Source organism: Narcine bancroftii, chromosome 3 (genome assembly GCF_036971445.1).
Source record: "Narcine bancroftii isolate sNarBan1 chromosome 3, sNarBan1.hap1, whole genome shotgun sequence".
Lineage (NCBI taxonomy): Eukaryota > Metazoa > Chordata > Chondrichthyes > Torpediniformes > Narcinidae > Narcine > Narcine bancroftii.
Window position 1 is genome coordinate 233,715,325 of NC_091471.1, and position 13,871 is coordinate 233,729,195.

Below are 13,871 nucleotides of genomic sequence, written 5' to 3' on the forward strand. Positions count from 1 at the left end.
GATTTGTGATGTGCCTGGTTTCAGAACTCCAAAGGAAATGGGCCAATGACCACAAGCCAAATATTTCAGTCACAATTGGGTCTAGAACAGTGATTCTCAACCTTCCCTTCCCACCCACAGACCACCTGAAGCAACCCCTAACTGATTGCAGAGTCCCGATGGCATTGGGATTACTTCAGGTGGAATGTGAGTTTAAGGTTTCTGCTTTATTCTGTCAAATATTAATAAAAATATTTCCAAAAGAAAGACCAAACAATACAATTAATTCCCTGCACTCAGACTGCACGATACAACTTACATAGTCGTTCAGACCAGTGGTTTTCAAATTGCCCTTTAAATTTACTTTCCACTTTAAGTAATCCCTATGACATAGGTGCTCTGTGATTAGTAAGGAATGGCTTCAGGTGGGATGTGAGTGGAAAGAAAAAAGTTTGAGAACCACTGTTTTAATTGTACCGAATTGACCCGTGATGTGGACATTTCCCCAAAGGAAAAGGGCCAATGACCATTTTTTTCTCCAGCCAAATATTTCAGTAAACAATTGGCTCTAGAGCAGTGATTTTTGACCTTCCTTTCCCACCCACAGACTACCTTAAGCAACCCTTTACTGATCACAGAGCACCGATGGCTTTGGGATTACTTCAGGCGGAAAGTGAGCTGAAGGTTCGGGCGGGGGGGGGGGGGGGGTTTGGGGCAGTTTGAAAACCATTGTTTTAGGCAGGTACCTATATGCAGCTTTACATGGGTCTCACTAACTGGCAACCTGACATTCTTGGCTACATCATAATTTCTGTGAAGTGCTGTCCAGTAACCTTCCTAGCGCCATTCTGAAATGCCATAGTGTTTGCCGCAGACTCCTGCCCCATGCTGATCATGACATATTCTGCAGCCGTGGGCTGCTTTATCGACTAAAGCATCACCTCTTGGTTCACCTTCATACTGTATCAGAAGCCCCATAATCCTTTTTATTTAAGAATTTTAAAATAACATCTACAATTATTAAAGCATACATTGAAAAAATAATACAAATGTGATGTATGAGTGTATATATAAATGTACCCTCTTCCCTCCTTCCCTCTGCTCCAAACCTTAAGATAAGAAAGAAAAGGGGAAAAGAAGAAAGTAAAGAGAATGCCAAAAATAGATTAAAATCTATTTCACATTGTACGGGAGCTAAGGGTTACCACCGCAGTGCATTTTGAGAGTCTTTCCAATTTTCAAACCAGTACATTGTGAGTCTGGGCTCCAAATTCTCAAAAAGAAATGAGATTTATTATGCAAATTGTAAGTGATTTTCTCAAGTGTGCAATTCAGTGTGTCGTCTATCCATCACTCACCATGGTCCGAGGTCCCAAACAGGCTGTTCATGGGCAGCCATACTTCACCTGCACTTCCACAGAGCTCGTTGACTGCATCCGGTGCCCACCCTCTGTGGCCTTCTCTGCATCAGAGAGACTGGCTGTGGATTAGGAGATTGCCTTGCCTAGCCCATCCTCTCCATCTGCCACGAAAGTGACCCATAGCTAACCATCTCAGTTCCAAGTCACTCTCTCAAGTTTGCGTGTCCATCCACGGCCTTTCACATGACCCTCACCCTGACCATCCGTAGACTGGATGAACAACACCTAATTTTTCATCTGGGCTCCCTCCAACCCCAGGGTATGAACGTTGAGTTCACAGCATTCCACTAATCAGCTTGCCTCCCCCCTCTTTTAACTAGTTATTCCAGTTCCTACTTCCTTTCTCTCTCCACACAGCCTAGATTCCTCCCATTCTCCCTCCACCTATCATCTCGCACCCTCACAACTCCCCCTTCCCCCATTTGTTTGGACATCTCTCATGTTCTCCCACACCTCGATGAAGACCTCCAGCAAGAAACATTGGTTCTGTATCTTCACCATTGTGATGTAAAGGCATCATTTGACCTGCTAAGTTTCTCCAGCATCTGTGTATTTTTTTCACTTTACCACAGTGTCAACAGAATCCTGCATTTTACCCCAATCTGTATCTGGTTTCCAAGTAATGGCTATACATTTTTTTAAGAAACAGTTAAAGCTAATCGTTAAGATTTCAGGAACAATTGGGTCTAGAGCAGTGATTCTCAACCTTCCCTTCTCACTCAAAATCCCACCTTAAGCAATCCCTTACTAATCACAGAGCACCAATGGCAGAGGGAATACTTAAAGTGATGTGATTGGAAAGAAAAAGGTTGAGAACCACTTTTCTGAATCAAACATTCCATTAATACATTTCAATTGGGGTGCTTTATAATAATTCTTAAAATGAAGAAGTGTTAAACCCCTCCCAATATAAACTTGTAAGGTAATTTTTCCAAACAAACCCTGGACATCTTTCCTTTCCATAAAATCTTCCTAATACTGGAATTTAAATTCTTAAAACATTTTTGAGGTATGCCACAAGGAAAGGACTGAAAAAGATAATGGACCATTGGAAAAATATTCATTTTAATACAACTTACTCTACCCATTAAAGTTAGAGGTAAATCATTCCAAGCCCCATAATTCTTTACATCATTGACCTACACCTAGTCTATAACTCTCCATACATCCTGTACAGATTGATAGGGGAGTTCAGAAGGCAGATGGGATGCTGGTCTTCATTAATGGGGGATTGAGTTCAGGATTCGAAAGGTCATGTTACAACTCTAACTTTATTTAGAGGAGGAGGAGCTTGGAGAGAGTGACAGGCAGATAAGCCATTAAATTCCAGGGCTTGGGCCTACTTGGTTTGGGCTGTGAGACGGAGGAGGCGGTGACTGGAGTCCGGGCGACTATCTGGAGGTGGAGGAGCTTGCAGAGAGTGACAGGCAGGTAAGCCATTAAATTCCAAGGTTTACCGAGGCTTGGGCCTACTTAGTTTGTGCTGTGAGTCTGAGGAGGAGGCAACTGGAGTTTGGGTGACTATCTGGAGGTGGAGGAGCTTAGAGAGAGTGAGGGGATTAATTGGTCAAGGGGCCAATAAAAGGAGGGTAAGTATAGGGGAGTGGCCAGCGAGGACTGGCCCAGTGAGTGAGTGGCACAGTGAAGGAATGGGTGCTTGAGGCTTTGGCTCAAGAGGCTGAGGTGAGCAGAAGCTGAGGCCGAGCATGCTGGACTAAAGGTAAGACATTCACAGTTAATTTAATAAGGTGTGAGGAGAAGGAGGCAGGATGAGTGTGAGGGCAGTTTTCTTCTCTCAGTGTCACATGTGGGAAGTCATGGAGTCTTCACGCCTCCTGGATGTCCACGTGTGCACAAAATGGGCTGAGCTGCAGTGTCAAAAGGACCGAGTCAGGGAACTTGAGCTGCACTCAATGACCTTACTCTGGTTAGGGAGAATGAGGCTATCGTAGACAAGTGCTACAGGCAGGTGGTCACACAGGGGCCATGGGAGGAGGGGCAGTGGGTTATCGTTAGGAGGAGGAAAGGGAGGGGTCAGGTTCATGTGCAAGCACCCGAGTCTGAAATCTTCAGAAATTGGTACTCCACCTTGAGTACTGAGGAGGGGGATAGTCAGACTATGGTGGGCAGAAGTGCGGTGTCAATCTCCGTGATGCAGAAAGGTAGGGATAAGAGGAAGATGGTAATAGTTATAGGGGATTCAATGGTTAGGAGAACAGACAGAGGTTTTTGTGGATGCGATAAGGAAATCCGGATGGTGGTTTGCCTTCCTGGTGCCAGGGTCCGGGATGTGAATATACACATTCAGAACATCCTAAAGGGGGAGGGTAAGGAGCCTGAGGTTGTGGTACATGTTGGAACCAATGATGTTGGAAGGAAGGAGGAAGTGGTCCTGCAGAATGGGTATAGGGAGTTGGGTAGGGAGCTTAAAAGGAGGACCACTAAGGGGGTAATCTCTGGATGGCTTCCTGTGCCACGTGACAGTGAGGGCAGAAATAGAATCAGGTGTTGGTTAAACACGTGGCTAAAGGGGTGGAGTAAGAGACAGGGTTTCAAGTTCTTGGACCACTGGGATCTTTTTTGGGGAAGATGGGACCTATACCGTAATGATGGGTTACATCTTAATCCCAGTGGGACCAGTCTCCTGGCGGGAGCATTTGCAGAGGGTATGTAGGCTGAGGCGTTTAAATAATTTGAGGGAGGAAAAGCAGGAAATAGTAAAAAGATGTTGTAGTGAAAATTGTAAGAATGGAAGAGAGAAGGATACGCAGAAGGTAGAATGTTGGAGATCCCTGAGTTGTATTTATTTTAATGCGAGGAGCGTAGTAAGGAAGCAGGATGAGCTAAAGGTGTGGATTGACACGTGGCATTATGATGTTGTAGCCATTAGCGAGACGTGTTTGAAGGAAGGTTGTGACTGACAGTTGAATGTTCCAGGATTTTGCTGCCTTAGATGTGACAGATTTGGTGGATTAAGAGGGGGAGGTGTGGCATTACTTGTCAGGAAGGATATTACAGCAGTGCTGAGGTAAGGTAGACTGGAGGGCTCATCGAGGGAGGCAGTGTGGGTAGAACTGAAAAATAAGGTTACTATTATAAGGGTATATTATAGGCCAAATGGGGAAAGGGTACTAGAAGAGCAAATGTGCAAGGACATAGGTGAGATGTGCAGGAGAAATAGGGTGGTGTTGGTTGGGGATTTCAATTTTCCAAACATAGATTGGGGAACACAGTTAGTAAAAGCCAGGATGGCTTTGTATTTATGCATTGTGTTCAGGATTGCTTTTTGCAGCAGTATGTTAAGACGGCAACTAGAGGGGGCGTGGTGTTAGATCTGTTGTTTGGGAATGCAATGGGGCAGGTGACAGAGGTAAGCATTGGAGAGAACTTCAGATTCAATGATCATGGGTCCATTAGCTTTAGCTTAATGATGGAAAGGGATAGATCAGATCAGAGGTTTAAGGTCTTCGAGTGGCGGAAGACCAGATTTGGAGAAATGAGAAGGGATTTGCAAAGAGTTGTGTGGGCTGGAAAGAATGTAGAGGGAATTTGGGGGGCATTTAGGGGTAAGATTTTGAGAGTACCAGATCTTTATGTTCCAGTCAGGCTGAAGGGAAAGACTAAAGGTTCGAGGGATCCATGGTTTTCTGGTGAAATTAAGAAGTTGGTTCGGGACAAGAGGGATGCCTACACCAAATATAAAAAGAACAAGGGATTGAGGAGATGTATGGTCGTTACTTAGATTGCAGGAAGAACCTTAAGAGGGAAATTAGAAAGGCAAAAAGAAGGTATGAGGAGTCCATAGCTAATAAGGCGAAGGTGAATCCTAAGGGTTTTTACAGATATGTGAACAGTAAAAGGACGGTTAAGGATAGAATAGGTCCACTGGATGATGGGACTGGTGAACTATGTCAGGAACTGTATCTGATGGGAGAAATATTGAACAATTTTTTCTCGTCTGTATTCATGATGGAAAGGGACATTGGGCTATACGAGATAAGAGAGGCAAAGGACTTAGTTATGGAAAGGATATGGATTAATAAAGCAAGAGTTTTGGAGCTTCTAGGGTCAATTAAGGTGGATGTCTCCTGGTCCTGATGGGATATTTCTCAGGACTTTAAGGGAGGTCAGGGAACAAATAATGGAGGCACTGACAGTAATTTTTCAAAGATCAATGGAGGAGGGGGTAGTACCACAGGATTAAATCCCTAACCATTGAATCCCCTATGAATATGGCCCTTTTCCTCTTATCCCTACCTTTCTGTGTCACAGAGGTTGACACCATACCTCTGCCCACCATAGTCTGACTATCCCCCTCCTTAGTACTCAAGGTGGAGTACCAATTTCTGAAGATTTCAGACTCAGGTGCTTGTAACATTGCAAATGTTGTTTCATTATTCTAAAAAGGCAGTAGGTGTAGGCCACGTAATTATCAACCAGTAAGTTTGATTTCAGTGGTGGGGAAGATTATGGAGGGTATTCTACACGATAGTTTACATGCATATCTGGGTGGGCAGGGATTGATTAGGGGCATCCAGCATGGGTTTGTAAAAGGAAAGTCATGTTTGACGAACCTTGTTGAGCTTTCTGAGGAAGTGACAGAAAAGGTGGATGAAGGTTGAGCGATTGATGTGATCCATTTGGATTTTAGTAAGGCTTTTGATAAGGTTCCGCATGGGAAAGTTAATAAGTAAGGTTCAGTCACTAGGAATTAGTAGAGAGATTGTGACATGGGTTCAGAGGTGGCTGGGAGAAAGACAGCAGAGGGTCATGGTGGATAACTGTCTGTCAGGTTGGAAGCCTTTGATAAGCGCGGTGCATCAGGGATCGGTGATAGGTCCCTTGATGTTTATCATTTATATTAATGATTTAGAGGAGTGGGTGGTTAACTGGGTAAGCAAATATGTAGATGATACAAAAATAGGGGGAGTGGTGGATAGTGAGGAAGGTTTTCTTGGATTACAGAAGGATTTGGTTTGTTTGGAAGAGTGGGCTGAAAGATGGCAGATGAAATTCAATGTAGACAAGTGTGAGGTGTTGCATTTCGGTAAAAATAACCAGAATAGGACATATACAGTTAAGGGAAGAGCATTGAGGTATGCAGAGGAGCAGAGGGACCTGGGGGTTATGGCACAGAGTTCACTGAGGGCGGATTCCCATGTAGACAGGGTGGTTAAGAAGGCATAAGGTCTGCTGGCCTTCATATATCATAGTATAGAGTATAGGAACTGGGAGGTGATGCTGCAGCTGTTTAAGGCATTGGTGAGGCCTGGTTTGGAGTACTGTGCTCAGTTCTGGTCTCCAAATTATAGAAAGGATATAGATAAGGGGGAGAGGGTGCAGAGAAGGTTTACAGGGATGTTGCCTGGCTTACAGCATCTGGATTACAGGGAGACTGGGACTTTATTGACTGGAACGTAGACAACTGAGAGGGGACTTAATTGAGGTATTTAAAATTATGAAAGGAATAGATAGACTAGACATAAACAGACTCTTTCCCCTGAGGGCAGGGGACGTTGGAACAAGAGGCCATGAGTTAAGGGTAAGGGGGTAACACTTTAGGAGAAATATTAGAGGTGGCTTTTTCACTCAGCGAGTGGTGGCAGAATGGAATGATCTTCCGAATGAGATAGTTGCGTCAGGGTCCCTTCTGTCATTTAAGAGAAGGTTGGATATATACATGGAGGTGAGGGGGTTGGAGGGTTATTGGCGGAGAGCGGGAGGTTTGAGCTAGTGGAGTTGTTCTAGTGAACCGGTGTGGACTGGAAAGGCCGACATGATCTGTTTACACTCTGTAAATGGATATATGGACCCAAAACACAATTATATATGAATCTCTGGTGAGACCACACTTGGAGAATTTTGTTCTGTTCTGGTCACCTCATTACACGAAGGATGTGTAAGCTGTGGAGAGGGGGCAGAGGAGATTGACCAGCACATTGCCTGGGTTGGAAAATAAATCTTATGACGCAAGGTTAGTAGAGCTGGGACTTTTCTCTTTGGAGAGTAGTAGATAAAAGTTCCATTATTGTCACATAATACTACATTTATAATGTAAGGCACATGAAATTCTTTAACTTTTGTCCACCTTAAGGCAGACAAAGAATCGCCACTTCGTCCAGCGCCCACCCCCCCCCCCCCCCCACCCCCTGCAGAAACCTACAGCACCTGGCGATCCCCGGCCACTCTCCCTTTAAGTACTGGCCATGCCTGAGCCTGTGCAGTCTCCCAGATCGGACCATAAGGCGTATTCAGGCTTCTGAGATTCAGATCAGGCCTATAAGATTATGAGAGGGTGGGTGGCCAACGCCTGTTTCCCAGAGAGGGATCAGCAAACACCAGAGGACGTTTGGACAAAATGAAGGGAGGGAAGAGTTTTTACACAGAGAGCTGTTGGGTCCTAGAATGCCTTGCTGGGGATGGTGGTGGAGACTGGAACACTGGGGGCATTTAAGAGACTCTTAGACACATGGATGGAAGGAAAGTTGAGGATTACAGGGTAGGGAGGGTTTAGTACTTTCTTTAAGGAATATATGGGTCACCACAACATTGAGGGGCAAAGGGCCTGTACTGTGCTGTATTGCTCTATGTTCTATACCCCTCCCATCCAATTAGCAACACCAGCCAGTTAATTCACACCAGAGATGGAATGTCAATGGCACAGGACTGTACCTACCAAGTATTGTTAAGTGCAGCGTATCACTGGGCTTGGATTTTCTTCGCCTGGGTCGGAACACTTCGTAAATGCACCGGTAATTTCCTGCGTGCCTCGAAGTCAGATTTGCAAGGGTGAAATGGGCTGTCGGCTCCGAAATGGGACGAGTGGCGACTTTCTTCGCATTTTGGAACAAGTAAAACGTTTTTTCCCCATGGACATGAGCATCACATTTGAAGGTGATGACTCCCCCTTGGAGTCCTCTGCCAGATGCAGGGTCAGAACTGATGCTGGGTTTCGGCATGCTCCCTGCACAGGTGGAGAAGTAAACAAAATTAGCGTCATACATGCTTTCATACCATAACCAGTGAAAACGATGTAGCTTTTCTCCGGACCGTGGTGCTGGTTATTTACCTGGCTAAATTACAGCAGAAACTTTTTAAAAAATAAAAAAAACATATCACTTATTAACTATCATGTTATGTACGCTAACCCTGTGTGTCCCTGTGTTCTGTGTTCAGAAGTCTCACGGCTTGGGGGAAGAAAGCTGTCCTGTAATCTGGCCGTGAGGGCCTGAATGGTTCGTTGCCTCTCCCCGGTCGGCAGGAGGGAGGAGGTATTGCGATGGCAGGGGTGCGTGGAATCCTTCATGATGGTGTTCAGCAAACAGCGGCCATTATAAGTGTTCGTCGTGTAGGGTGTGACCCTAATGATCCCCCTCAGCAGTCCTTACTCTCCACTGTGGAGACCTGCATTCCAGGAGGGTGCAGCTCCCAGACACACACCCAGACACACACCCAGACACACACCCAGACACACACCCAGACACATACACACACACACACCCACACACGCCCACACACGCCCACACACACACACACACACACACACACACATGCCCACACACATACACACACACACACACCCACACATGCCCACACACACTCACACACACACATGCCCACACACACACACACACACACATGCCCACACACACACACACACACATGCCCACACACACGCACACACACACACACACATGCCCACACACACACACACACACACACACACACACACATGCCCACACACACGCGCACACACACATGCCCACACACACGCACACACACACACACACGCACACACACATGCCCACACACACACACACACACACACACATGCCCACACACACACATGCCCACACACACACACACACACACACACATGCCCACACACACACACACACACATGCCCACACACACACACCAGTATATTTGTGGGTGAGATGAGTTTAGTTAAATTTAGAAAGTTAGTTCAATTAGAGAGATGTTCAATCATTGATGATTATAATTATTTTAAATATAACACAGTCTGGGCTCATTGTTATGTCTGCTGCACATTACATAACAACTGGAAAGGAAGTCTCCAGTGAAGAAACAGCACAAACGCCTTCACTTTCGAAGAAGGCAAAGGAAGTTCGACTCGACACCCTTGAACCTTGACAATTTGAAGAGGTTCACTGTTGTAATTCTTCAAATACAAACTGCCCGACATGTTCAGTCTCCTTGGTGACAGAGGCACGGTCGGCATGGCGCGTAATGCAACGTCTTTACAGTGCCAGCGGTCGGGAGTTCAAATCCTGTGCTGTCTGCAAGGAATTGGTTTGTTTCCCCCTCCCTCCTCCCCCCTCCGTCTGCATGGAGTTTCCACCCGCCCTTCAAAAATGCATAGGGGGAGGGGTTGTTGGGTCATGGGGTGTAAAACAAGCAGCGTGGTCACGTAGGGCCGAAATGGCCTCTTACTGCACTGAGGGTCCAATAAATAAATAGATCGTTGAACGCCCATCAATAATCTTCCAGTCCAACACATTTACAAAGTTCCCTGTATCCAAACCAAAGAACCACTGGGCGATTATTGTGCTAACATAATAATAATTGCAAATGCTTACCTTGAGCTTCTCCATTTTTCGTGAGCAGACCTGAAGGAAATCAAAGCAATAAGGCTTTCAACCAGTAGATCTCTGTTATAACCAATACATCTGTACATAAACGTAAATGCCTCAACTTAATTTTTGTTAATTGTTAATATTTTTAATATTTAAATTTAGACGTACAACCGTTTTGGCCCTCGAGACCGTGCCACCCAATTTACACTCCATTAATGTCCATTTTGAACGGTGGGAGGAGACCAGAACCCACAGGGGAAAATCCCACGTACAAAAACCTTACAGACAGTGCAGGATTCAAACCCTGGTCCCAGCCACTGGTGCTCTGGAAGTGTCGTGCTCACCACTACACAAAACGTGCCTCCCCCTGTTATCGAAGGACAACGATTTTCGTTCCTGGCTCTTCCAATCTACTAGCACACGAATGATGCTGTGGTAATGGGCATGGCTAGTGCAACACTGTTCCTGTGCCAGTGGCCGGGGGTTCAAATCCTGCGCTGTCCGTAAGCAGTTTGTATGGTCTCCCCGTGTCCATGTGGATTTTCTTCCCATGGTTCAAAACATACAGAGGATTTATTAAAATTCAAAAAATTACACTCCCCCCCCCTCCCCTTCTACATTCCTGGGAGTAATGTCCCAACGCAAAACCAGAGGTGCAATAGAATAGAATAGAACAATACAGGACAGTATATTCCCTTTGGCTCGCGATGTTATTGCTTCCCTTCCCTATAACCCTCCCTACCCCATAACCTTCTAATTTTCTTCCATTCATGTGTCTGTCTAAGAGTCTCTCACGTGGCACCAGTGTTCCAGCCTCCACCACCATCCCCAGCAAGGCGTTCCAGGCACCCACTACTCTCTGTGTAAAAACACTTAACCCTGAATCTCCCTCCCTTCACATTGTACAGACCTCCTCTGGTGTTTGTTGATCCCACCCTGGGAAACAGGTGCTGGCCGTCCACCCTATTGAAGCCTCTCAGAATCTGGTTGCCCTCTATCAAGTCTCCTCTCATCCTTCTACGCTCTAAAGAGAAAAGTCTCAGTTCTGCCAACCTTGCCTCATAAAAACTTGTTTCCAAATCCAGGCAATGTCCTGGTCCATCTCCTCTGCCCCCTCTCCAGAGCTTCCACATCCTTCCTGTAATGACGTGATCAGAACTGAACACAAGACTCTAAGTGGGGTCTCACCAGAGATTTGTAGAGCTGCAACAATAATATCAAATACAGAATATCAGGTCCAAAGGACAAACTTCTTGAGGACGTCGGTGGGTCAAGCAGTATTAGTGGGAGAGAAAGAGCGGTCAATGTTTTGGGCCTCTCCGTGCACCACTGATCTCCAGGCTTGAGCGTGTCTTCATAGTCCCAGACAATCCAACCGTGTATTATAACCCAAGATGTCCCGTTCCAGTAACATTCTTGAGATAGGTTCATTTGGCATATTTTGGAGGTGCCTGGGGAGAATGGGTCTGTCACCGAAAACTCTCGTAAACCTCTACAGGTAGACAGCAGAGAGCATTCAGGCCAATTGCATCACTGCCTGGTACAGAGTTGCCAACTCTCAGGACAAGAATAAACTCCTGAGGGTCGTTCACTCAGCCTGCGACATCACGGGCACCAGACCTCACTCCATTGAGGACATCGACATGAGGTGGGGGTCTTCATAAAGCAGCCTCTATCCTCAAAGACCCCCACTACCACCACCGAGGCCAGGTCCTCTTCACTCTGCTCCCATCGGGCAAAAAGTCCAGGAGCCTGAAGACGAGCACTCAACGGCACAAGGACAGCTTCTTCCCCGCTGCCACCAGATTCCGGAATGATCCACGAACCAGAGTTACGGCCTGACTTTTCGAGCACTAGTAATGTTATTTTTATAGTCATGTTGTCAGATGGTTATAATATGGACGTTTGCTCTCTGACGCTGCTGCAGACCATCGAATTTCAGGACTCGTTCATGACATTAAGTCCTGATGAATCAAATTATTAAGTACAGGAGTTGAGATGTTATGGTAAAGTTGTACAAGACATTGGTGAGGTCAAATATGGAGAATTGTGTGAGTTTTGTTTGCCGAACTACAGGAAGGATATCAGTAAGATTGAAAGGGTTCAGAGGAGATTTACTAGGATGTATCCCAGATATAAATGGGGAGGAGATTTGATCAGGGTATTTAAAATGATGAGGGGAACAGATAGAGTAAATGTAGGTCGGCTTTCTCCACTGAGGGTGTGTGAGATACAAACCAGAGAACGTGGGTTAAGGGTGAAAGGGGAGAAGTTTAGGGGGAACGTCTTCACACTGGGAGTGGTGGGGGTGTGGAATGAGCTGAAGTGGTGAATGTGGGCTCAGTTTTAACATCTAAGAAGAATTTGTAAATGGATGGGCTATGAATTGGGTGCAGGTCAGTGGGACTGGGCAGAGTTATAATTCAGAGTAGTAGGGCTAAAGGTTCCGTTTTTGTGATCTGTTGTTCTATGGTTCATGGTTCTAAGTTCCCGGGCAAGCTTCTTCCACTGTGCCTTGAGATCCCTACCATGCACAACATCAAAACTGTCCCAGAAATGTATCGCTTTCCACAGAATAGTCCAGTTGAATGACACAGAGAGTGGGTTACATCGAGCCCGCTCCGCCATTCCAGTCATGAGCTGATCCATCCTCCCACTCAGCTCCACTTCTTGGCCTTCTCCCTGTAACTCCTGATGCCCCAACAAGAGAAAGAAGGAGAAAAAGAGATAGAAGAGGCAGGAGCGAGAGAGAGAGAGAGAGGAAGGGAGAGAGAAAGAGAATGTGAGAGAGAAAAAGTATGAGAGAAAGATAGAAGAGAGAGGGAGGGGGAGGGAGAGAGAAAGAGAGTAAAAGCGAGAAAGTGAAAGAAAGAAAGAAATAGAGAAAAAGATAAAAGAGAAAGGAAGGGAGAAAGAAAGCAAAAGAGAAAGAATGAAAAAGTGAAAGAGAAAAAGAAAGACAAAGAGAGAGAAAGAAAGGAGGGAGAGAAAGAGAGAGGCAGAGAGAAAAAGAGAGAAAGAGACAGAAAGATAGAGAGAGGGAGAAAGAGAGAGAGGGGAGGGAGAGAAAGAGAAGTAGAGAGAGAAAGAAAGAGAAAGAGAGAGGAAAGACAGAGAGAGAGAGAGATGGACAGAGAGAGAGAGAGAAAGAGAGGGAGAGAGAGAGAAAGCTATGAGGTTGCCCCAGAAAGAGTGGCCTGGCAGTGGAAAAAGTGATGGATAGAGCTCTCTGCTCCAACTTATGTTCTTGAGCTGCCTAATAATTTTGTGCTAAAGAGCTGTGTATTATCAAATGTGAGCTCACTAACAGAACTGATCCGACGTCAGCCCGCTGTGCGCGAAATCCAGTGTCAAAATTAGTCACACCCTTTGCCACTTTCCGTAATACTGGGCGTTCAGAGAGATACTCACCCCATCCAAAGAAGATGAAGAGAGGCAAAATCTTGCCTGACGGGCAGGTCGAGCATGACCACAGCTCTTTGCCACCCATGAATGTAACTTTAGAGGAAAGCCACAGTCTATGGGCCGCTTTGCAAGGCAGAAGTCCAACTGTTTTACCAAAAAAATTTGCTGCAAACAAGTTTCTGGCCACAGAATCAGCGACACAAAAGAGGAAGGATATTACCTCATTACACTCTTGGTTATCACGTCAGCAGACCTGACTGGATGTATATTCCAACGTTCACAGCCCAATTTACAGATGAAGTCTGTCGGGGGTGGGGGGGAGGCTTCTCCTTTGCTGCAGTGAACGATGTGGCCGCTGTTGTGCTCTGAGCAGCTTGTGGGGTTGGCCTGTCATCGCTGGTTACAGTTTTTTGAGGGGAGAGGTTAAGGGAGTGTGGGAGACAAGAGAGGCCAGGGGTGGTGTGTAGCT

The 13,871-nt window shown here is 45.8% G+C and overlaps 1 protein-coding gene across 3 annotated transcripts in view; it reads right to left on the reverse strand.

Moving 5' to 3' along the window:
* The window catches only part of LOC138758295 (leukocyte immunoglobulin-like receptor subfamily A member 2), a 33,062-nt gene extending 19,468 nt beyond the window's left edge, over positions 1-13,594 (reverse strand). For all 3 annotated transcript variants that reach the window (XM_069927000.1, XM_069926999.1, XM_069926998.1), the window contains exons 1-3: positions 13,409-13,594; positions 10,001-10,030; positions 8,077-8,364 (exon numbers count right to left, since the gene is read on the reverse strand). In XM_069927000.1, coding sequence (XP_069783101.1) covers positions 8,077-8,364; positions 10,001-10,030; positions 13,409-13,487 — 397 coding nt within the window. In that variant the 5' untranslated portion in view covers positions 13,488-13,594. The remainder of the gene's footprint in view (positions 1-8,076; positions 8,365-10,000; positions 10,031-13,408) is intronic.
* Positions 13,595-13,871: the final 277 nt, after the last annotated feature.